The sequence below is a fragment of the Eumetopias jubatus genome, unplaced genomic scaffold, assembly GCF_037043125.1.
Source record: "Eumetopias jubatus isolate StellerSeaLion01/CBP00866 unplaced genomic scaffold, mEumJub1_p1.0 scaffold_7, whole genome shotgun sequence".
NCBI lineage: Eukaryota > Metazoa > Chordata > Mammalia > Carnivora > Otariidae > Eumetopias > Eumetopias jubatus.
In genome coordinates, this window is record NW_028274813.1 from 116,248,012 (window position 1) to 116,273,946 (window position 25,935).

The window sequence follows — 25,935 nt, forward strand, 5'->3', positions numbered from 1 at the left end:
GATGCTGACTTGTGTAGCTTGATTATATTGTGTAGATTGTGAGATTCTCTGTTACATGCAAATGTTCTTTGGAGGATTAACACTTTGGCCATTAATAAGTATTACAATTTATCAGAATTGAGTGAAGTGTTTCTGAGGGATGGAGAGTGATCTGGAACATGGGATCCTGCCTGGATTTCTCTGCATTAAGATGTCCTAAGTACCTTTGAAGGCTCTGGTTTCTGGGAGTGGGTGCCATGTGGCAACAGAAAATTGAAAATTAAGGAAACGTGAAGCCAAAGATAACCTTGAAACACTTTGCCCTTTGGAAATACCTAGATTGTCTGACATTCATACTGAGTAGATCCTTCCTTATACTTTCTATTTGTTTGGTATATTTGATTATAGTAAATAACATTAGAGGACCTACACCCTTATTGTTGTGAATGGCAAGATTTCATTATTCTTATGGCTAAGTAATATTCCATTGTATATATCTACCTCATCTTATTTATCCATGTATTGAACATGTGGGTTGTCCATGTATTGGACTTTGGACACGTGGGTTGCTTCCATATCTTGGCTATTGCAAATAATGCTGCAATAAACACAATGGGGGAATATATCTTTTTGAATTAGTGTTTTTATTTTCTTTGGGCAAATACCCAGCAGTGGAATTATTGGATTATATGGTATTTCTATTTTTAATTTTTTGAGGAACTTCCATATTGTTTTCCATAGTGGCTGCACCAATTTGCATCTCCACCAACAGTGCCCAAGGGTTCCCTTTTCCCCACATCTTTGCCAACATTTGTTATTTCTTGCCTTTTTGATACTAGCCATTCTGACTGGTGGAAGGTGATGGCTCATTGTGATTTTGATGTACATTCCCTGATGATTAGTGATGCTGGGAATTTTTTTATGTATCTGTTGGCCACTTGTATATCTTTGGACAAATGTCTATTAAGATCCTTGCCCATTTTTTAATCAGAGTATTTGTTTGGCATTGAGTAGTATGAATTTTTTATATATTTTGGGTATTTATGTAATTTGCAAATATCTTTTTCCCATTCAATATGTTGCCTTTCTGTTTGGTTGATGATTTTATTCACTGTGCAAAAGCTTTTTAGTTTGATGTAGTCCCAATAGCTTGTTTTTGCTTTGTTTCCCCTTGCCTGAGAAGACATCTAGAAAATTGTTGCTAAGGCCAGCATCTAAGAGATTACTGCCTATGTTTTCTTTCAGGATTTTCATGGTTTCAGGTCTTGAATTTAGGTCATTAATCCATTTTGAGTTTATTTTTGTGTATGGTGTAAGAAAGTGGTTCAGTTTAATTCTTTTGCATGTAGCTGTCCAATTTTCTCAACACCATTTATTGAAGAAACTGTCTTTATACCATTGTATATTTTAACTGTTTGGATCTTGACAAATAACATTTCCAAAATGGCACCAAATAAAAATATGTGTTTGTATTTTTCCCCTCTAAACTTTCATATTCAAACAAACTTGACTAAAACAGTTAATTTTATTTCCCATGTAATAAATTGTTTGGAAATATAAAATTAAGATATATCTGTGAGTATGTATATATGTATTTTATAGGCATGGAGACACTTGACCCAATTGCAAAAAAAAAAAATAGGGATTAAATCCATTCATTTTGGAGATAAAAGAATAATATGGAGAGTTTTGCTGATGTAAGCACAGGCTAATGTTATTACTGCCTAAATATAGCTATGCTGAGCCATCCTGATATTATTCAGGTGTCAACATTTCTATAATGGCCTTATGTTGTTTGAAGAATTTACTGTAATTTGTAGTTTGGAATAAAAGCATGCTATTGTTTTTGAACTTCAACTGAGAACATTAACATAACAGGAAGAAAAATAGCACGTTTTAGATTTCCAGTAACATTGTTCAGCTTTTTATTTACTTAAAAAATTTCTATGTAACTATCTAAATCTTTTTTTTTTAAGATTATTTATTTATTTATTTGACAGAGAGAGAGCACAAGTAGGCAAAGTAGCAGGCAGAGGGAGAGGGAGAAGCAGGCTCCCCACGGAGCAAGGAGCCCCATGCGGGACTTGATCCCAGGACCCTGGGATCATGACCCGAGGTGAAGGCAGTTGCTTAACCAACTGAGCCACCCAGGCGCCCCACTATCTAAATATTTTTAAAGAAATTTAAGAAAACAGTGTAATTATTATACATCTTCAAAAATTTATATGTATCTAGTGTTTATAGTTAATCAAATACTCTTCCTATATATTTTTCCAGTTTTAAAATAAATTTCAGAAATCCACAGACCAGACTTTCATTTAGTGTGTCTAATTTGCATTATTCCTTTTTCTGTGTATTTATTCTTTTCCTTATCTGACTTTCTCTATTAACACCATTCATAAAATTAGGAAAACAGCAAGCATTTATTATATGCCAAGTCTTTGGAATACATTATCTTCTTGGATTACCCCAAGATCCCTTTTGGGTAGCTGTGAGGCTTTAAGTTTGAATAACTTATTTCAGGCTACTCTCCCTTTCTACTATCACTTGGCTACTTACCTTTGTGTACCCAGGATTTCTCTTGGAAACACATATTCTAATTTCTGTCCAAGATAAAAGTGGTTGTTATCAGGGGACCAACTGTAAAGTAGCCGAATTTTATCCTTTTTGACTTTTTGTCATGATTCTTTTCCTTATACTAGGCATTCACTCTTCTGTTTTGAAAATTCTTTCTGAAAACTTTCATTCACATGGACATTTAAATAACACTGTAGCTTAATTTATGACTTTTCTCAGAGGTATTGTCATTTTCATGTTTTCTGCAGAAAGATAATTGGAAGGTAAAGCTGACTCTCATGGCTCCAACTGTCTAGCTATTAGGAAGTCCTTTACTCATACCTCATCAAATTGCCACAAAATTTGTTAGGCCTAATCCAAATGGATTTCTTTAATATATCATTTAGTTCTTTGTAAGATAAAAAGAATAACAATTGTTCTATTTCTTAACATTCTATTTTAAATTATTTTTTAGATTTTTTTGGTTGTAATGCAGCATACAAATGGCAGAAATTAACCAATAGAATATTGTGATTCTGAAAGACATTGCATTTTTTTTAAGATTTTATTTATTTGTTTAAGAGAGAGAGAGAGAGCACAAGCAGGGGCAGTGGCAGAGGGAGAGGGAGAAGCAGGCTCCCCACTGAGCAGAAAGCCCCATGTGGGGCTTGATCCCAGAATCCTGGGATCACAGCCTGAGCTGAAGGCAGACAGTTAACTGACTGAGCACCCAGGAGCCCCAAGACATTGCATTTTTATTTAATTTTATATTTTTAGTTGTTAAAGATAGGATGTTAGAAAAAAATTCAAAAGCATGATCTTTTTCTAGTAAAAGTTTGATCCAGGATAATTTGTTTTATCATGACTTTCATCTCTTTACTTTTCATACATAATGTATTCCTGAAAACATGTTTGAAAGTTATTGCCTGAAAGTAAAATGGTAAAGCGGTATAAGGGACTCTAGAGACCTATAAAATGTTATAGAATTCCTAAATATGATAATGTAGTTTCTGCTTCCCTTTACCTTGGCAATCCACTTGGCAGGATTAGAACCTTCCCAGGCTCTGGAGCCTGGGTTAGCCTTCCTAATGGTATAACTTTTTTTTTTTTTTAAGAAAATGTAAAGGCATGATTTCAACAAATATAAATGAACACATCAAAGATATCATTTAACTTATTAATTAATGAGGAAACCAGTAAGGTGTTACAACCATTTCAAAGCAATAGATAAATATATAATCAGGAATTATATTATTATTATATTGCTGAAAGGAATTTACAAATACATGCAAAACTGATCAGTGTCTAAAGGGCAATAATCGATTATATTCCACCAGAAAAAATTCATTTGAATTTCAATGGGAAAGAATCATTTGTGTTAGTTTAAGTTTTCTAAAAAATACAAATTTAAAATAGCCTGAAGACAATGAGAGATGCAAACCCCTATAGAACTGGATAATCCAAAATGGTGTATTGGACAGGACACCCAGTGATATTTTTTTTGTCTACTTTAAAGTATTTAATAATTTTTCATGGTAGTCCTTCTCCCTTATAGTCATAATAATCTCAAAGAAATTATTCTTGGTATAAAAATTGCTGGTGCAGCTTATATAGGTGAAACAAAGTTGTTAATTAAACATCTAGCTCACCTTCAATTTCTTTTGCAAATTTGTGCCATTCAGTGTTGACCATCCATGAAGGTTAAAAATTCCATTTGAAAATTTTTGTAAGGAATCTTGGAATGTACTTTTATAAGCCTCTATTATTTGCTATCTGGAGGCTAGGAAACCAAGCCTAAGAAAGTAACTCTACCAGATTTCACTGATACTTCTATAAATTTGGATGAGTTCCTCTTGAAGTCCCCCAAATTTGCTAAAGTTCTTGGCCTTTCAGTAAGTGACTTCCTCACAACCTACCTGTAAAGCTTGAACCTGTAAGCCAGGTACCAGGCCCGTATTACCAGGTAGTTTTTGTAGATTTTGGATCTGTAAGTGAACTTTAGTTCTATAGAAATGTCTTGTCAATGAGAATTATTCTCAAATATGACAGTCCACATAGGGGCTTGATTGCTCAAATGATTAGCCCAGTTTTATCCTAATAATAAGGAGAATAGAGTTTTATTGGACACATGAAGATAACAATAATGCCATTAAGAGTAGGATGACTCAGTTTCTGAATTTGGGAGTCAGAGGATGCTCAATAAAAATCAGATATTTCAAAATATTTTCATTTAACAAAAGTACTATTTACTAAATTGTGTGATATTGACAGCTTAAGAAAGACAAGGTTTTTTAATATCAGAAAAATAAATTACAATATTATCAATATTCTAAACAGATAACTACTCAGTTTTCCTTCGTCAGTTTATTCATTCCTGTGTTCCTCTGCATCTTGAGTTAGCAGTCTGCTTTCGCAAAGCTGTTTGCTTCTGAATTATAAAGAATCCTAGAAATCCTGATTCAATCCTATCATCTCAGAATATTATAACTAAGAATCTTTTTTTTTTAAAGCATCAAAAATTTCCAGTGAATGGTACATTTCTTGTCCATGAGGTTCTGGGACTGTCCTTTTTGGTTTAGGATACAAACTGTGCCTTATAGCCTATAGCATTGCCTTCTGAAAAGCATCACATTAAAACAAAAACTATGTAGATGACAGATACTTAGTGGTTGTGGGTAATTTATTTTTGTAACCAATAATGTCAGAATGGAGAAAGGTAAAATTCTCTATTGGAACCTATAAGAATTTCAGTTCAGAGTTTTGATCTGTATTTGCCCTGAGATTAAAAACATATTGTGTATAGCAAAGGCATTGATAAATCTCCAGGAGATTCTGGAGATTTTTGTTCAATGTGTTAGTATTATAATTATTTCAATCATCTCTGTTTCTGTAAGGTAAAAGACAAAAAAAATTGTGATTTTTTCAGGGTTCTCTGGGAATTCTCAAAGATAGTTTTAGATGGGTAAAAGATAAACTGAAAATTTTATTTTTTCTATATTTAGGATCTAATTTTGGGAAAGCGAAATCAAAACAGTTGCCAGAGGAGATTTGGGCACTTGATTAATATAGTTTCAAAGGTACCTAAGAAACCATACTTGGTTACCTTTTTAGTTGAAAGGGACAAAATAAAATTTACTTTGCATGTTTTGTCCATCATTATGCTTTCTCATATTCTAGACCAAACTGACCCTTGCTTTAGTTATCCCTAGTTCTCTCTCATGGGTTCTGCCAGTTCAAATCACTTTTATAATAACATTAAGATGTTATTTATAACATGCTGTGTGGTTATCATTCTTTTCTTCAATGAATCAATAACTATTTTTAAAAATTTATTCCATTTTCAACATAGTAAATACCAATAATTCTACCCAGGTAAACAGAAACTCTGGAGTCCTTAGTAAGGCTGAGAGTCCTTTGGTTTGGAGACCAAAAAACCTGGAAACTGCTTTCAGGTGCTTTCAAACAGAACTACTCTTTTTCCTTGAAAAACAAAAGTGTACACACAGTTGTATTTCTCTGTCACAGTTGTTCCTAGTATAGTCTTCTTACTCATATCAATTATAGTTTTCACCTAAGTAACTAACTTATACGTCATAGAGAAAACTGAAGGATGGGAAGTTTAGAGCTGTCTAAAATATACAAGCAATTTAGTAGATATGCAAAACTCATGCTGCACATAATACAACTTTTTACTGCCACATACCTCCCCCCCTTTTAATCTCCCATGTTGTTAATGATTACATTAATATTTCTAGCAAAAACAAGTAACAAGGTCAGTAATTGAATTCACATTGATGGGTTTCATTTTGATCCATTAGCCAATTTGGAAAAAAGCCATATGACTCATAGGGATTAAATGTAAAACCTTTCCATATATATACAATGGAATAGTATTCAGCCATCAAAAAGGAATGAAATCTTGTCATTTGCAATGATGTGTATAGAACTAGGGGGTATTATGCTAAGTGAAATAAGTCAGTCAGAGAAAGACAAATACCCTATGATTTCACTCATGTGGAATTTAAGAAACAGAACAGATGAACATAGGGGAAGGAAAGGAAAAAGAAAATAACATAAATACAGACAGAGAGGCAAACCATGAAAAACTAGTCTCTTAATTCTAGGAAACAAACTGAGGATTGCTGGAGGGGAGGTGGGTGGTGGGTGGAGTAATTGGCTGAAGGGCATTAAGGAGGGCACTTGATGTAATGAGCACTGGGTGTTGTATGCAACTGAGGAATCACGAAATTCTACCCCTGAAACTAATAATACATTAGATCTTAACTAACTTGAATTTAAATTAAAAAAAAAGGAAAACCTTTTCTTGCAGCATATACTATTTTTTAACACAATGGCTCTAAAACTCCAAACAGATGTCAAACGCAAACTACAATTTCCAGGACACTCATTTTAATTAAGACTATCACATAGACTTATCTCTTACATTTTTAAAAATAATTTATATAGTTATTGAAATGTATATCCTTTAACCATTGGGCAGGAAAACTGAAAACACAGCTGTGAGAATTATACTCCACAGTAAATACTTTTGTACTTGTACTGAATTCTCATGTCACTGAGAACCTTAACCTAGTCTAAGACAGTTGAGATAACTTACAACTCTCACTTTTTGGGGAACATTTTTTGGTACTTCAGTCAGGGGCTGAGGGAATTTTATTCTAAAATTAGGGCTAGAATTTAAACTTCCAACACTCCCATCCCCAGGTAACACAATTAAGAATATTCAGAAACCCTGATACCTCTTAGATCTTCAACATTTCAGAGTTAGGCCTGATAAGTCACATTTGAAAAATAATGACTAATATAGAAATTAATGGTCTATACTGATCTTTAGGTTTTATATTTACAGTATTGTCCAGGAAAAATTAAATGAAAAATGTTATACCAATTATTTTCCAAGGTCTATTTGAGATGTCTGCTTATTAAGACTTATAGCTATCCAAAGGTAAACGATTGCCCTCTAAGATTATACTACTTCTTGTAGAGCTAATAGTAAAGTACATCAACCCAAATCTTATGAAAGCAGCACATCCTTAGCAGTAATTAATATGTAAAAAGTATCAACATTAGTGATTTGAATATAAAAATTTATTTTTAAGTCAAAATATGTAACAAATAAAACCTACAGAAAGGAGAGGAGTCCAAGATGGTGGAGGAGTAGGAGGAGACCTTAATTTTGTCTGGTCCCAGGAATTCAGCTAGACCGCTATCAAATCATTCTGAACACCTGTGTACTCAACTAGAGATCTAAGAAAAGAATAGCTACAACACTACAAACAGAAAAGCAACCACTTTCTGCAAAAATGACAAGACGGAAAAACTCACTTCAAAAAAGAGAACAAGAGGCAGTACTGACTGCCAAGGACCTAATCAGTGTGGACATAAGTGAGATGTCAGAACTAGAGTTCAGAATAACGTTTATAAAGATACTAGCTGGGCTTGAAGAAAGCATAGAAGACACTAGAGAATCTCTTTCTGGAGAAATAAAAGAACTAAAATCTAACCAAGTTGAAACCAGAAAGGCCGTTAATGGGAAGCAATAATAAATGCAGGCTCTAACTACTAGGGTAAGTGAGGCAGAAGAGAGAATTAGTGATATAGAAGACCAAACGATGGAGAATAAAGGAGCTGAGAAAAAGAGAGGTAAACAACTACTGGATCACAAGAGGAGAATTCAAGCAATAAAGTGAAACCATATTAGAATAATTGGGATCCCAGAAGAAGAGGAAAGAGAGAGGGTCAGAAGGTATATTGAAGCAAATTATAGTGGTGAACTTCCTTACTCTGGGGAAGGGAACAGGCATCAAAGTCCAGGAGGCACAGAGAACCCCCCCTCCTCAAAATCAAAAACAGGTCAGTACCCCAGCAAATAATAGTGAAACTTGCAAATCTTAGAGACAAAGAGAAAATCCTGAAAGCAGCTTGGGACAAGAGGTCCAAAACCTACAACAGTAGAAACATTAGTTGGCAGCAGACCTATCCACAGAGACCTGGCAGGACAGAAAGTACTGGTATGATATATTCAGGGTGCTAAATGAGAAAAATATGCAGCCAAGAGTGCTTTATCCAGCTAAGATGTCATTCAAAAAAGGAGTGATAAAAATCTTCCACGACAAACAGAAACTTAAAGAATTTGCGATCACCAAACCAGCCCTGCAAGAAATATTAAAAGGGATCCTCTAAGCAAAGAGAGAGCTCAAAGTAACATATACCAGAAAGGAACAGAGACAATATACAGAAACAGTGACTTTAGAGGTAATACAATGGCACTAAATTCATATCTTTCAGTAGTTACTCTGAGTGTAAATGGACTAAATGCCCTGATCAAAAAACACAGGGTATCAGATTGAATAAAAAAGCAAGACCCATCAGTATGCTGTCTGCAAGAGACTCATTTTAGACCCAAAAACACCTCCAGATTCAAAGTGAGGGAGTGGAAAACCATTTATCATGCTAATGGACATCAAAAGAAAGCTGGGGTGGCAATCCTTATATCAGACAAATTAGATTTTAAAACAAAGACTACAATAAGAGATGAGAAAGGACATTATGTCATACTTAAAAGGTCAATCCAACAAGAAGATCTAACAATTGTAAATATTTATGCCCCTAACATGGGAGTAGCCAAATATATGAGCCAATTAATAACAAAATCAAAGAAACACATCAATAATAATAGATGTGGATGGAACTAGAGGGTATTATGCTAAGCAAAATAAGTGAATCAGAGAAAGACAATTATCATATGATCTTACTGATATGTGGAATTTGAGAAGGCAGAGGATCATAGGGGAAAAATGAAGACGAAACCAGAGAGTGAGACAAACCATAAGAGACTCTTTTATATATATATATATATTATTTTATCATGTTAGTCACCATACAATACATCATTAGTTTTTGATATAGTGATCCATGATTCATTGTTTTCATATAACACCCAGTGCTCCATGCAATACGTGCCCTCCTTAATATGCATCACTTGGCTAACCCATCCCCTCGTCCCCCTCATAAAGACTCTTAATCTCAGGAAACAAACTGAGGTTTGCTGGAGTGAGGGGGTGGGAGGGATGGAGTGGTTGGGTTATGGACACTGGGATGGGTATGTGCTATGGTGAGTGCTATGAATTGTGTAAGACTGATGAATCACAGACCTGTATCCCTGAAGCAAATAATACATTGTATGTTAATAAAAGAAAAATGTGCAGAAAACATGAACAGACATTTCTGCAAAGAAGACATCCAAATGGCCAACGGGCACATGAAAAGGTGCTCAACATCACTCAGCATCAGGGAAATACAAATAAAAATCACAATGAGATACCACCTCACATCAGTCAGAATGGCTAAAATTAAAGGTCAGGAAATGACAGATGTTGGTAAGAATGTGGAGAAAGGGGAACCCTCTTACACTATTGGTGGGAATGCAAGGATGTGCAGCTACTCTAGAAAACAATATGGAAGTTCCTCAGAAAGTTGAAATAGAGCTACCCTAGGACACAGCAATTGCACTACTAGGTATTTACCTGAAAGATACAAATGTAGTGATCTGATGGCACACCTGCACCCCAATGTTCGTAGCAGCTTGTCCACAATGGCCAGACTATGGAAAGAGCCCATATATCCATCGACAGATGAATGGATAAAGAAGATGTGGTATATATATACAATGGAATATTATGCAACCATCAAAAAATGAAATCTTGCCATTTGCAATGACATGAGTGGAACTAGAGGGTATTACGCTAAGTGAAATAAGTCAACCAGAGAAAGACAATTATCATATGATCTCACTGATATGTGGAATTTAAGAAACAATACAGAGGATCATAGAAGAGAGGAAAAAATAAAACAAGGAAACCAGAGAAGTAGACAAACCATAAGAAACTCTTAATCATAGAATACAAACTGAAGGTTGCTGGAGGGATGGGGAGGTAGAGGGATCAGGTAACTGGGTGATGACATCAAGGAGGGCATGCAATGGAATGAGCACTGGGTATTTCTGTACCTCTGAAAACAACAATACATTATATGTTAATTAATTGAATTTAAATAAAACAAATTTTTAAAAACCTACAGAAAGCAAATTTTCCCATCACAATCTATTGCCTTACAAAATAATATTTTGAAAATACATTCCTTCAGGGGCGCCTGTGTGGCTCAGTCAGTTAAGCAGCTGCCTTCGGCTCAGGTCATGATCCCAGTGTCCTGGGATCGAGCCCTGCATGGGGCTCCCTGCTCAGCGGAGAGTCTGCTTCTCCCTTTCCCTCTGCCTGCCTGCTGCTCCCCCTGTTTGTGGTTTCTTTCACTATCTCTCTCTCTTTGTCATATAAATAAATAAAATCTTAAAAAAAAACACATTCCTTCAGTCATTATAGAGTTCCTAAAATACAAAAGAAATTCAATTTGTAAGAAATTCCAGTAGACCGGACAGTGTTGTCAGGACTTATATGTTGGTGGTTATGCTTTGATACATTCTGTGCCATCTACCTCCACCCATGCCACCTTACTCATAGTAACCTCCACTGCCTCCACCACCATGGCCATAACTACCCAAGCCACCTTGAGTACCATATCCTCCATTGTAATTTTTACATATTCTCATTCTTCAAACGGATCCATAACCTCCCTGATTATCCATTCCTTCTCTGCCATAGCCTCCCATTCCAGAACCTTCCTTTCCAGACCTGCCTCCAGGAGAATTCAAGAAAAGTTCAATGTATCAATGTTGCATGTTATTCTTATCTTTAGACATGGTGGCTACAGCATCTTCATGTGTCACAAATTCTATGTCTCCTTCTGTTGCTCTGCCATCAGCTGCCATATTGGTAGGCATTGTATTGGATTTAGTGCTGAGAAGAAATTCACAATGTCATTTTCAGCTGCATGAATAGGTGATCCTCTCATTGATACAAAATGACCACCATTACCAGCTCTGCCATAGCCATGTCCTCCCATACCTCTTCCATCTGTCATTCTGTCATCAAAGCCATCATTTCTATAGCCATAATTATTATAGCCACCATAGTCATCAACACCTCCATAACTGCCATCATATCCATCCCCTCCTGGTGGCATTCTGTCATACATACTTCCCTGCCCAGCTCTATAATACCCACCTTTTCCTCCTAGTGGTCTTATGGTCCTGATGGCTAGCCCACCAATCTTCTTGGTGGATCATAAAATCCTTGATTTCATTCCTGCCATTTCTGAAGATCTCAATATACCTGTGCCCTATTCTTTCCTTGTGTTTCCCTAGAGCATTTTCTGCTGTCTCCTTTGAAGCAAATTGCAGGAAGGCCTCCTTGTGCTTCTCTCCTGGTAGTCCATCCTCAGTGTTACTCCATTTGGCATGATTTTCAACCATTGAAAGGACTGAACTTTTTCTTCTTTGCTGCAATCAAATGGCAGTCCAAGTTGTACCATCCCATCATTAGCATGATTTGGACTATTATGTGTCATAACCCAATCCATCTCAGTCATGTTTGATTTAAATGCCTGTCAGGCAACAGTAGCACTGACTCCAGTGCTTGCAGGGTCCAGTCGTGAAGAGGAATAAGTGGCTCTTCTCATGGAGCATTGGCACAACTTTATCCCAACCATTTCCATTGGTGGCCCACATGCATCCTTTATGTGACTTCTTAAAATTGTAAAAATAAGTATGTTCATTAATATGGTCCAAAGCTATAACCTTAAGCAAAAGTAGCTTAGGGGCACCTGAGTGGCTCAGTCGTTAAGAGTCTGCCTTCGGCTCAGGTCATGATCCCAGGGTCCTGGGGTCGAGCCCCACATCAGGCTCCCTGCTCGGCGGGAAGCCTGCTTCTCCCTCTCCCACTCCCCCTGCTTGTGTTCCTGCTCTTGCTCTCTCTCTCTCTGCCAAATAAATAAATAAAATCTTTAAAAAAACAAAAACAAAAAAGTAACTTAAAGATTAAGGGCTTAATGGATATTATTTAATTCAATTTAATATCAGTCTAAGGCTTTAAGAAACCTTGGATATGATCTACTATAAAATGTAAATACTATAAAACATTATGATTGAAATAAGATATTTGTCAGATCAGTTATCCAACTCAGTTGAACACAGTTTTATGTTTTTCCTAGATTTTAATAATGTGCAGGAGTACTATTAACTTATTTAATCAGTAAACCTGTATTAAGTTTAGGGAAAACAAACCCTAGTAGAATAAGATATATTGAAAGTTATATTTAACAGTGACAAAAGGTATAGCTGTTTTTATTAAGCCAAAGTCCTAAGTTAGTTTTGTTTACCACAAATTTACTAATATGAACTTGGATTCTTCAAATATTTTTTATTGTCACTGGAAGTAATTTTATATAAGTTTAGCACATTAAAATCATCAGAGGTTCACTTTCCTATTCTGGAAATTTTAGGAATATTGAATTTATATAAGAGCTTATTTATCTCTTTAAGTCAATTTGAACAGAACTTTAAGAAACTCTGGAGACAGGAAGACATTTCATACTCACTGAGAGGTAAAGACCTTTCTATGTGATAGAAATGGAGAGAACTTATATCTTCAGATCTATAACTTTGGCACAGGTCAAGAGTCAACAGAAACATAAAATTTTACTCATAAATAACAAAGAGGTATTCTCCTTCCCAGTGCATATGAAATTTTTAATTGATTTGAACCTAAAATTTTAATAAAATCCAACAAACCAGATGCCCTGTCATCTTTCACCTAATAGAGAATAGATCCCTGTCATCCATTTACAGAGATCATCAGATTATGAAACTCTAAAACCAAACTACTTATCAGTGTTCTTACTAATGGAAAATAACAGTAGTAAGTGAACCACCACCACCACCACAACAAAACCATAAAATTAGTAAATAGAGGAAAAAGCTAGAGAAACAGGGAGCCTGTAAATTTTAAGTTCTATTCTTGCTTGGAATTCACCTCTGGGAGCCAGGAAAAGACATGCTTGGGCTTTAGCTGTGTAGGAGGAGCACTTCTCTGGGAACTTTGTTTATCTAGCTCTGCTAGATGACTCCATCTCAGTGGAGGACCTTCAAAACTGGTAAAAAATAAATTTTTATGGAAGGAAATATGATTTCCTTAAAAATATAAAATTAATACATATCAAAGATATACTTAATTAATTAATGAGGGAACAGTAAGATATTACAACTGACTCAAAGGAGAATTCAAACAAACCACACATACAGGTGATCAGACATGTTGAAGTGAATTTGCAAATAGATATAGGTTAATATACACAGGGCAATGTGTTGTATTATTTGGATAAATTTATTTTGCATTAGAATAAGTTCTAAACAATATACAAAGTTGTAAAATAACTCAAATACAGTGAAAAGCACAGGCCCCTATCAAATCAGGTAACCCAAGAAGGTACATTAGACTGGACACCTAGTAGTCTTTTTTCTTGTCTATTTCAGTCTTTCCCTAGAGAACAATTCAGGCAGCAGCCCTTTCTGGCTTTTGTCCTCTTGGCCAGTTTAGACAAATGTTAGCCAGCCCCTAATCTTTCAACCACCCATCTAGAACCTTCTAGATTCTTGGAGCAAGGTTAGGGGAATAGGGTTTGTCTGCACCTATCTTTGCTTCACTAGCTGGATGAGGCCTTTACTTGTTGCTTCAGTTTCCTCCATCCATCTTGTAATCACCTTGGAGCCAAAATGCATAGTGTGGAGGTGGAGCTTTGTGATAGAAGGTTTAACTTGGCAAAGGGATATTTGTTGGAATAGTTACCCAGAGTGATTTAGTAAGCTCTGATTCCCTGAGCCTGATCACCAGAATTTTCCCAGAGGGGCATTCCAAGAAGTATCTGCCTACACAGCCACAAGCTCAGACCAGGGAAGGTCGCCGCTGCCTTGGCTGAGGCCAAGTTCCATCCCCTAACCACAGAGTAGCATTCCCACTGTTGGATAGGTGGAGTCATCATTTGTCAGGTGATAAAAGACTGAATGCTATTTGAGAGGCTGTTTAAGGAGTACAAACATGGGTAATGTGCGAAAGGATAATTATTCAAAAGTAAAATGATTGAAGTTTGATGATTACTTACAATTGGAAAACGCAAGAAAACCAACATTTATCGTGCTTCTTCATTTGGCATGTTGCCTCATTTAATTATATATTTTATTTGTGTCTGTCAGCAGTTTTGCTGGGCCTCACTATATGTTTTATTAAACTCAGTTACCAAAAGGAATTGTCTGGATTTTATGAGTCATTTTATTAACCACAGAAAATTTTTAAAATTTTTTTAAGGTCATTTGGTTATAAGATAGGGTGAGTCTTGGCACTCTTTATAAATAAGACTTCTGTCTTTTCATCTCTAAATTTACTGGAGGGTTGTGGTTCAAAGAAAAAAAGTTCAAATGCTACTGTGATATTAATCACAACAAAGTCCTCTTTACTTTGACTTTTGGCCATATACTTTGTTAAACAGCAGAATTTAGACTAATCTTTAGAACATTGTTACAAAGAGGAAATAACATCTTTGAAGCTTATAATAGAAGAGCATTTGCAAATGCATAAAACAACTGCTCTTTTTAGCTATGCATTTTGTTAGCACTTTTCATAGTAATAACCTTACTTCTGATAAAGATTGTTCATTAGTATTCTCCACAGAAACAATTGATACATCTTTCTTGACTTTACCATGCTTACACGAAAAGTTATAAGAGGATAAATCCTGAAACTTCACATTTTTTCAGAGCAGACTCTATGCTTATCAAACATGGTGGGATATGGTTATGAAACAGTGGAAACATTCCTTCTCTCTTAGGTCTGCTTGTCGTCTGAGTTTGTCTTACTGATTTGTGTCATTTGTCCAAGAGTAGAAAACACTCTTCAGAATTAACTTGGGTTAGCTTATTGCTGTTCTAGGAAGCAGAGTGCCAATGAAAGACAACATATATCCTTCTTTAAAGCTCCTTCATTTTCTTATTTGTTGCATAATAAAGTTATATCAGATTATGCATTTGCTTCTGAATTTTCACTACTCTTTTAGTGTCTTTATCATCCACCATTTCCATTGGAATGCGGCTGAAAAATATCCCAGTTTCTCATCAGTAAGATTTTACTTTTAACATAGGAAGACCATGCAAAGTGACAACTGTGACTTTTGCCCAGCTCTAATACTTAACTTTTTTTGTCAGGAAGTGAACTGATGCTGGCTTCTCTTTGTCTTATTCCAAGTTGGGGCATGAGATTTTTCCCTGCATTAGAAGGTTGTTGAGACCTGAAGCCTGGGAAGGTAAGATCCCAGCATGAATACTATCCATTTAAAACTGTGGTTTAGTTGAGTGTCCGGTGATTTAAGAGCATCAGTCTTTCCAGCTGTAGTTTATAATCTCACTATTTGTTCACACGCTTCCTTTATTCATTGTGCTTTAGCTTGTTTCAGTGAATATAATGTTTCAAATTTTCAATGGTTTACTTAAGCTAAAAAAATAGCTTTTCACAATAAAACTACAATAATACTCTACAAAATAAAAAATGTGAATTATTCTTTGTGCAATGTTTTATCCATTTATATTCAGATATAATCTGTAGTCCATTTCAGCATATGAATTATGTGGTTAAAGTCAGTCTTGAAAGAATCTAATAGATTTTGCTTTTAACTTAGATTATACTTACACATTTGAAATATAGTAATTATTGGTATTTTATGGGGCTAATAATCATATAAATATGACATAAAATGCAATTTTTGCAGGATTGAATATTAGCTAAGTATTTGTAGGTAGTGTTAAGAATCTAGTAAATGCTTAGTGAAGTTACAGTTATAGGACTAGCTAATAAAAGAGGGAAGGGTCATGAATCAGTCTTCCTTTAACAGTTCTTTCTTCTAAAAATCTTGTAGGAGCTTTGTAGGATGTTGGCATGTTTGTGTATTGTTACATGTCCTAGACTACTAAAGAGATCCAAGCTCATGTTATCAGTTCATGTTTCTTGAACACTCAGTTTTATTTTATTTTTGTTTTTTTTTTTACCATTTTCATGGGTTTCAGATTGAACTTTGATTACTACAGAGGATTGGTTAAGTGTAAGTCAATTTTGGCATATGCAAATATTGTACTTCTACTTTCCAGAATAGATTATTCCAAGTAAAGTGATGTTGACATTGAGCCTCTATTTGGTTAGTGAACTATTCTATAATATAAACTTGTTTCTGAGAAATATAATAATAAACATAAACATAAACATTTATTAGTCGCCATGCTCTTAGTCTTTTCTGGTTATAATTTTTCTTAGGCATCATATTCTCTGTAGTCCAATATGGGATGTAAACATGGCCTTTATAAAGTCACTAATTTCAGTTTCACTGGTGTAGTGTGTTTCACCATTCAGAGCACTTTTAGACATTGTTTGATTCTGATAATAACCCTATGAAATAGCTAAAGCAGGTGTTGTTATTTTTATTTTACAGAGTCTTAGAGAGTTTAAGTGACTTGCCCAAGGGCAGACAGCCAACAAGTACAAGTGTGGGGTCAAGAAATCAGTTTTTTCGAAAAACAAACTGAGGGTTCTAGAGGGGAGGGGGGTGGGGGGATGGGTTAGCCTGGGGATGGGTATTAAAGAGGGCACATTCTGCGTGGAGCACTGGGTGTGATGCACAAACAATGAATCATGGAACACATCAAAAACTAATGATGTAATGTATGGTGATTAACATAACAATAAAAAATTATAAAAAAAAAGAAATCCGTTTTTTCTACTTCACAGTTGAATACCCTTCTTTCCTTCCTTCCTTCCTTCCTTCCTTCCGATTTTATTTATTTGTTTGACAGAGAGAGAGAGAGAGAGCACAAGCAGGGGGAGCTGCAGGCAGAGGGAGAGGGAGAAGCAGACCCCCCACAGAGCAGGGAGCCTGATGCAGGGCTGGATCCCAGGACCCTGGGATCATGACCTGAGCCGAAGGCAGTCACTTAACTGACTGAGCCACCAGGTGCCCCTACTCTTTCTTGAAGCTAAATGCACTGTATTTGTTTACATGATTAGAAACTTGGTTCTTTTATCATGGTAAAGGTCTCAAATGTGTAAAAACTTACCTTAAATGCCGTAGAAGCTAATGAATTTATTTCATGTCCAGTGTACTGAACATAGCGTCTGTGGTTAGGGACAGATTATTGGTGGTATTCAGCCAGAAAACCAATATATATGGCTTGTATTCTGAGTTTGGGAATTTCTCACCTAGGTGAGCATTTATGTCTATTCCAGCATTCATCTTTCAATTCCAGGAGAATGTACATGATCCTTAGTGCTTGGTGTTCACCTCATCAGGTGTCACAACTCTTTGCTACTTGGTGGTCTGTGCAGAAGTGAGGTCTAGAAATAATTTAGCAAGACAGTTGCATAAAGATTGAGGGCTACTTTGTTACTTGTAAAATGCTGGTGCAACACCTTACCTTTCATTTTGCTTCAACTAGTAATACCAGTTGCCTGTCTGATCTTAATTCTCCCTATTTATCCATAAAGTTATTGATTAACTGTGTTGGCCTGAAATTTGATATTTATGTTATAACTGAGGTTGTAACATTTTCATAAATGAGCTCAAGCTTTAAAAGTAGAATCCAGAGGTGCCTGGCTGGCTCAGTTGGAAGAGCAACTCGGGGTTGTGAGTTTGAGCCTCACGAGGGTGTAGAGATCACTTAAAATTTTTTTTTTAAATCTTAAAAAAGAAAGTTGGATCATTGGTGGGCTGTTCACTTTTTTGCATGATAAATATCTAAGTATTTTAAATTAATTTTTAAGTCAACATTCCTACTTCTTTAACATAATATTTAAATTTCTCTTTGCTTTTCTCTAAATTCTGATTTAACTAGTTAAAAAGTGAGAGTTGTTTTTCCTTGACATTATTTAAAGATAGCATCATGTTTTTACTTTCCCACAAGAGTATGTATTTGCTTTGCCCTGCTGTAAGATAACAAAATGACATTCTAGTGTTGGTTTCCTTTATATTCCTTTTTTTGTTTGCTTACAAGCTGATTTGACTACTAAGTTTATATTTATACCATTCCCTTGACTCCTTCCAACTCAAAGTATTTACTGTCCAGGTAAAACATTTATAGTTAGGTCCATTGGCTACTTTGCATCTTCTCCTTGAAGTTCAATTGTACTTATGGCAGTTTCTATGTTGACTTTCCAGGTGTGTGTGTGTGTGTGTGTGTGTGTGTGTGTGTGTGTGTGTGTGTATGTATTCCCCTTTGTGGATTCCCCTTTTGAGAAGTGGAATGTGGGGCTGTAGGAGAAAAGTTATTTTCAATTAAATTTTGTTCTTCTCACACTTATTTATTTGACTTAGTTTATGGAAAAATAAGTATTTTCTATTTAGGTAATTTGTGTTTTCCCAAAATATTTTTACTTTCATTTCAGTTTGCCACTCATGTTCTATCCTAACCTTTCCTTTCTGTGTCTCAACTCCATCTTTACAGTAGTTTGAGAGAATGAGACTGCTTTTTTGCTCAAACTGATACCCTATAACAATAACACTACTACCTCACAGTGGGTAAGGCTTGGGGTTCATAAAACATGTTTGATATGTAGATTTAAGTAAAATTGATATATTTTGTGCTGTATCTTGGTGTTTTATTCTCTCCTTTATATGTATATTGCTTTTTAGCTTATCACATTATTTAGTAATTAGTTCACTGAAGTGGAGAAAAGGAGATAAATCAACATTTCTAACTGTGGTAATACCAGCATGAAGAAGAAAAATACATATATATATACACACACACATGCATACAGACATATACTTTTTTATACTAAAGTATTGCTAAGTGTAGTTTACTCCATAACTTATTGGGTTTAATAAACATTGGTGTATATTAAAATACTATTCTTTATTTTAACAGAAACTACAGAATAATGAAATTGATCTGATCCCAAACAGTGTCATTCTCATTAATCCATATCAATCTCTATGTTTTATAATTCTTTGAACATATTAACTAGGAAAAGGGAACTGATTTGTCTTATCAAAGATATGGTCCTTTTCCATATAGTTTTACGGAGTTGAAAGTAATTGCCTTTAAAACATTTGGTTAGCAGGGGCACCTGACTGGCTCAGTCAGTGGAGCATGTGACTATTGATCTCAGAGTTGTGAGTTCAAGCCGCACATTTGGTTATAGAGCTTACATTAAAAAAAAATTGCCATAAAATATTTGGTTGGCAAATGAAAATACCAAAAAATATTCTAGAAAAGGAAAGTAATAGGAAAGAGAACTACCAGATATTAAAATATATTATAAAGCAACAATATGGAAGCAGTGGGGTAGAAGATTATATGTGTAGATATGGAAGAATAGAAAGAAATGTTACTTATACAAATTGGACATATGTTAAAGGAGGCACTATTAAACAGTAGGAAAGAGAATTATTTAATAAATGGTGTTAGAATAACCAGCGATATTGAATAAAAATACATTTAAACCCACATCTATACCAGATATAACAAAGTAAATTTCAGATAAATTTAAGTGTGGATAATTACATCATTGAAAATCCAGAAGATAAAAGGACCAAATATTCTAGAATTTCTCTGGAGTTTCTAAGCAATTAGAAAATTGTAAAAGGAAGATTACAAAGATTAGATTACATATGCTAATTTCCTTTATTATAACTGTAACTCTGTGAACATTATAGGAAACCATGCCTATTCTATGTTCAAAACCTGGAAAATTAGTATTTTATCTTCATACCAGCTGGAAACCTTTTGCTTTCTATATTAGTTAATAAGACAAAGAATGCAATTCTTTATCTAAAATTTTATTCTGTAGATGCATTGAAAATTATACAGGAGCTCGTTGTGAAGAAGTTTTTCTCCCAAGCTCCAGCATCCAAACTAAAAGTGACCTGTTTGCAGCTTTTGTGGCATTGACTCTTCTAGGAACTCTTATCATTGGAGCCCTCTACTTCCTTTTCAGGTAACCAAAATAGAAACAAACTTTTGGGAAAAAAAGGTAGTTATTCTATTAAATAATTACTAGGTCCTTTAGATCTAGATATTTTTGCAGATAGTGTTTTCCATTCAAAGTTATCTCAAAAAGAATGAAATCTTGCCATTTGTAATGATTTTGATGGAACTAGAGGGTATTATGCTACGTGAAATAAGTCAGTCAGAGAAAGACAAACACCATATGATTTCACTCATATATTGAATTTAAGAAACAAAACAGATGAACATAGGGGAAGGGAAGAAAAAAGAAATTAGGATGAAAATAGAGAAGGCAGCAAATCATAGGAGACACTTCATTCTAGGAAATAAACTCAGGGTCGTTGGAGAGGAGGTTGGTGGGAGTAAGGGGTAATTGGGTGATGGGCATTAAGGAGGGCACTTGATGTAATGAGCCGTGGGTGTTATATGCAACTTAGGAATCACTAAATTCTACCCCTGAAACTAATGATATCATGTGTGTTAACTAAATTGAATTTAAATAAAGAATTTAAAAAAAGAAAAAAAATAAAGTTACCTCTCTAATACAGCTATTGTTACTAAATTACTAATTAATTTTTTAAAAAGATTTTATTTATTTATTTGACAGAGCGAGACACAGCGAGAGAGGGAACACAAGCAGGGGGAGTGGGAGAGAGAGAAGCAGGCTTCCCACTGAGCAGGGGACCTGACGCGGGGCTCAATCCCAGGACCCTGGGATCATGACCTGAGCCAAAGGCAGACACTTAATGACTGAGCCACCCAGGCTCCCCAATAAGTCATTTTTGAAATGGTCTTAAATAATCTCTATTTGTTCTTTGTTACTGTCATCAAACATTGACTCCTGTAAACTAGTTAGGTAGAGCCACATTTACTGAAGTGATCATGCCAAAATACCTAAATATTAGGGCTGGGTCTGTCTATCATCTATCTATCTATCTACCTACATACCTACCTATCTACCTATCTATTTTATTATTTTTTTGAGAAAGAGAGTGCAATGGGGGGGGAGGGATAAGGGGAGCGGGAAGAGAATCCTAAGCAGGCTCTGCACTCAGCACGGAGCCTGATGCTGGGCTCGATCTCACAACCCTGAGATCATAACCTGAACCAAAGTCAAGAGTCAGATTCTTAACTGACTGCGCCACCAAGGCATCCCAGGGCTAAGTGTATTTAAAGTTAATTTTGAATGTGAAAGAAAGGAAACAACTTATATAACACTGTAAATATAAATTTAAGACCTATGGTTAATATATAAGGTCAGTTCTTTATTTAGTGCCTACTATGTGCTAGGCATTGTGCTAAACATAAAGAATACAGTAGTGAACAAGATAAGATAGACATGTTTGCTAACTTCAATGAGATTTAAATCAACTTGGAGAGAGGCAAATAAGGAGGCAGTTAATTTGGGTCTCCTTGTAACTCATAAGAAAGACAAATGGAAAAATTTTTCATATGAAGCAAAGCAATATACAGGAGATTACTTTCACTTACTAGTTTTGGTCTTCAACTTTTTCTGAAATTTTGTGAAAATAAGTGAATATAGAATTTATTAAGTTTAGGAGTTACCTGGTATAACTTTTATCACTATTTATTAAATGCACCCTGTATGCTCTCATAGATACTTATGAAAATGGAGCTGAGGGTAATAATAAAAGAGGGCTTGAGAAGTTTATAGTCTAGGAAAAGGAATATATATGTAAAATTGTATTTCATAAAGTCCTTATTTCTGAATTACTTTTACCATAGAGTAATTAAATTGGAGAGAGATTGTGCTTTTAAAATATGTGGTAATTATATATTTTATTCCAAAATATATCATTTAAGTAATCTCATGTTTTATCTTTCATAATTTTAGCATTTGACTACTTCAGATAAAAAAATTAAATAGAAACCCATTGTATCAGATTGTATTTCCCAAAGATAGCTACAGTATCTCTCATTCCCACATACACCTCTGCCTTGTGACCTTGCCACTCTTATATCAAGAGGTAGTTTATGTCTGAATCCTTGAATCTGGGCAGATATTAGGTCTGCTTTGATCAAGAATATTGTGGAAATGATGCTGTTCCAGTCTTTAAATGGTCTGGTATCTTCCACCTCCTGCCACTCATATTTGTGATGCTCTTTGAGAATCAGTTACCATGTTGTGAGAAGCCTAAACACCACGAAGAACCAGACTCAGCTGAGCTCCCAGACAACAGCCAATGTCAACCACCAGCAGTTTGAATGAGCTATCTCAGACAATCAACTCAGTTGAACCTTTAGTAGATTGCAGACCTACCTGTCAGTTGACTGCAAGCAAAGACCCCAACCAAAAAATGCCCAGCTGTCAACCCACAGAACCATGAGAAAGAAATTGTTTTAATCCACTGAGTTGGTTCGATTTATTGTGCACTAGTAAATAACTAGAACACTCATGTTTGGAATTAGGTTTACTCTGACTTTAAATAATGTTTGGGGAAAAAGCTGAATAATGATTTATATATTTTTTCTATCCCTCTAAATATTTTGTCTAATATGCTAAGGAAAAGACCAACTGACTAATTCCCTCATTATTCACTCTAGTGTCAAATTAGAAAGATAGTATTTTATCTGTTACTGGTTGGATAATAAATAGTTTTTGTAACATCAGTCAGGATAGACTAGGTTTGGCTACTGTAATTATCAACCCTCACAATTTAGTGGCTTAATAATATAAGACCCATTCCCATTCATAGTATATAAATATTATAATTTGGCAGTCAGAGCTTTGCTACTCATAGTTACTTCAAGTCTCAAGCTAATGGAACAGCCACTATCTTGAATGATGTTGCCTGTGCTAGAGGGGAAAGAAGCTTTGAAGGCTGTCATACTTGTATTGATCTATCTGACCAGAATGAGTTGCGTAGTCTTACTCAGTTGCAAGGGGTGTTAGGAAATGCAATTTGCTACCATATGCCTGTAAGATGGAGAGCTAAAATACATATCTTACATAATAAGCAAAGGATTTATTAGGAAATCTAATATTCTCCTACTGGGAATTGTAGAGTGATTTTTTTTTAATCCATAGAACTTTAATATTGCTGTAGTAGTCCAAAACTGAAAGTCCTATGCTAACCACTGAGTTGTGGAGAAAGGTGTTCAATGCCACTAAGCAACAAAGTTTCAGAGGAGACCTTCTAAGTCACAGTAGCCCTGTGGGCTTGAGCCAGAATTTGGCAATATTTCTAGTGTGAAGTACCCTATAGTAGGCTAAGCAATACCTGTTTGGTAGAAAGTATAGATAAGAGAAGGAAAAGAATACATAAGGAGAAGTGGTAATGAATGAAAGGGCAAAAGGAATCTGCAGTCACAGATATCATATGGGTTTGCATCATGAATTTGCAGTATGAATGTGGGTTTGGGGGGTTTGGGTGCTGAGAATGTAAAATAGTCTAGGTTTGTAGTGCTCCCAGGTGGTTGACAGAAACACATGTGAATTAATGCTTAAAGAACCCACTTTCATTCTGTATCTAGAAAAGTATCTCACAGTGTAAAAAGATTACCAAACAGAAAAGAAAAGAGGCACTATAAATCAGAACACACAAAAGAAGGAAGTAAAGAGGGAGGCAAGATGGCGGAGGAGTAGGGGACCCCGTTTCAACTGGTCCCCTGAATTTAGCTGGATATCTATCAAACCATTTTGAACACCCATGAAATCAGCCTGAGATATAAGAGTATATATCTGGAACTTTACAAGCAGAAAAGTGACTGCTTTTTGCAAGGTAGGACATATGGAGTCATGAATCTGTGGGGAGGTATCAGAAAGATAAACAGAAAGGGGAGGGAGCCTCCATAAGCTGGCTCCTGGAAAGTGATATAACACTGGAGTGCAAAATCGGAACCCTTAGAAATCTGCTCTAGTGAGAGACATCCCTCTCTGAAAGGGGCTCTGGAAATGAAAAGACAGAATTCTAAGTGGGGAATTATGGTCTCTGGATCTGAGGAGTCACAGAGTGAACTCAGTGCCTGAACCAGAGAGTACCCAAGCAGTGAAGCCGGGAAGCAGCTTATGGTCAGCGAGCACATGAGGAGACTCTCAGCTCAGGTCACTATAAACCGCGAGCTGGGCCAGTCAGTAAATCGCTCTTTTCCTGGGCAGCCTGAAAAGGACCGGAAACTGGGGACCGTTTACCATCCCCTAGGAGAGGTGAAACAGCTGTGCCTGCGACTAGGCAAAAGCTTGCAGGGCGATAGTGGCCTGGAAAGGACATTAGGGTGGCACCCAGACATGATCCAGGAGCTTTGGGTGCGTGCATGAGCCCACGGCCACTTTTGGTTTTAGAGTCAAAAGGGTTCTTGGTTTTTGGTGCATACAGAAGTGGAGACTGTGGTTTTTGGTGCATACAGAAGTGGAGACCATTTGTCCTGGAGAGTTTATTAAAGAGGGCAGACTGTGATCTTCCTGCTCTGGGCCAGAGGTCTGGGCACAGCCATTTTTGCTCCGATCCTTTTGAAGAGGCTTGGAAAACCTCCAGATAACAAAAGCCACACAGAGGACCAGTTTGCACTGAGCCCGTCCCCCTGACAGGGGCTGGGACAACTCTGCCCAGGCAGGGATACCTGAGAAACAGCATGGCAGGCCCCTCTCCCAGAAGACAGACTGGAAGAACAAGTGGACGACGAGCCTATGGAACCCACAAATCTGTAAAATTCCAATGCCAGGGGAAAATAGTATATTGAGCTCCAGGTGCTGCTTCATGACTCATTTATTTTTTGGATAAAATTCTCCTTTTCTTTCTTCTTTTTCTTACACTTTTTCTCCTTTTTTTCTTTTTACCATCTTCCCATTTCAACTAGATGCTTATTATACCAACTTATATTTCATAGTCGCTTTTTAACTTACATTTTTTCACTTCTACATGTTATAGATATATGCTTCATTTTAGTACTTTTTTCACTCTATAAGTTCTATTTTCCTTGCAATTTGGGGATGTAGTGTCTTCTAACACACAGACAAAATTCACCTAGGAGTACCCTGCTTTGTCCACACTGCGAGAATATTCTCTCTTCTCCTTCCCCCATTTTAAAATATTTTAATTTTATTTTTGTGTTTCATTTTGGCTTGCTTTGTTTTTCTGTGGTGGTTACTGACCACTCCAGATTTTTCTATGGTGCATCTTGGTTGGGTCATAGTTGATATTTTGGACTCTGTTCATTTGCCCAACCAGCGATCTCTGACCAGAATGACTAGAAGGAGGAACTCATGGGGAAAAAAAAAAGAACCCGAGGGAGTGTTCTCTGCCACAGAGCTAATCGATATGCATATAAGTAAGATGTCAGAGATAGAATTCAAGATAGCAATCATAAAGTTAATAGCTAGGCTTGAAAAAAGCATAAGTGACAATATAGAATCTCTAAGGCCGGAAATGAGATCTAATAAGGCCAAACTTAAAAATGCTATGAATGAGATGCAGTCTAAATTAGAT

At 35.9% G+C, this 25,935-nt stretch overlaps 1 protein-coding gene and 1 pseudogene across 1 annotated transcript in view; one reads left to right on the plus strand and one right to left on the minus strand.

Annotated features, from left to right (window-relative positions):
- The window catches only part of NRG4 (neuregulin 4), a 59,578-nt gene that overhangs the window by 25,991 nt on the left and 7,652 nt on the right, over positions 1-25,935 (plus strand). The window contains exon 2 of the mRNA XM_028092682.1: positions 20,331-20,477. Within this exon, the coding sequence (XP_027948483.1) occupies positions 20,331-20,477 (147 nt within the window). The remainder of the gene's footprint in view (positions 1-20,330; positions 20,478-25,935) is intronic.
- LOC114200510 (heterogeneous nuclear ribonucleoprotein H3 pseudogene) lies at positions 11,003-12,030 on the minus strand (annotated as a pseudogene).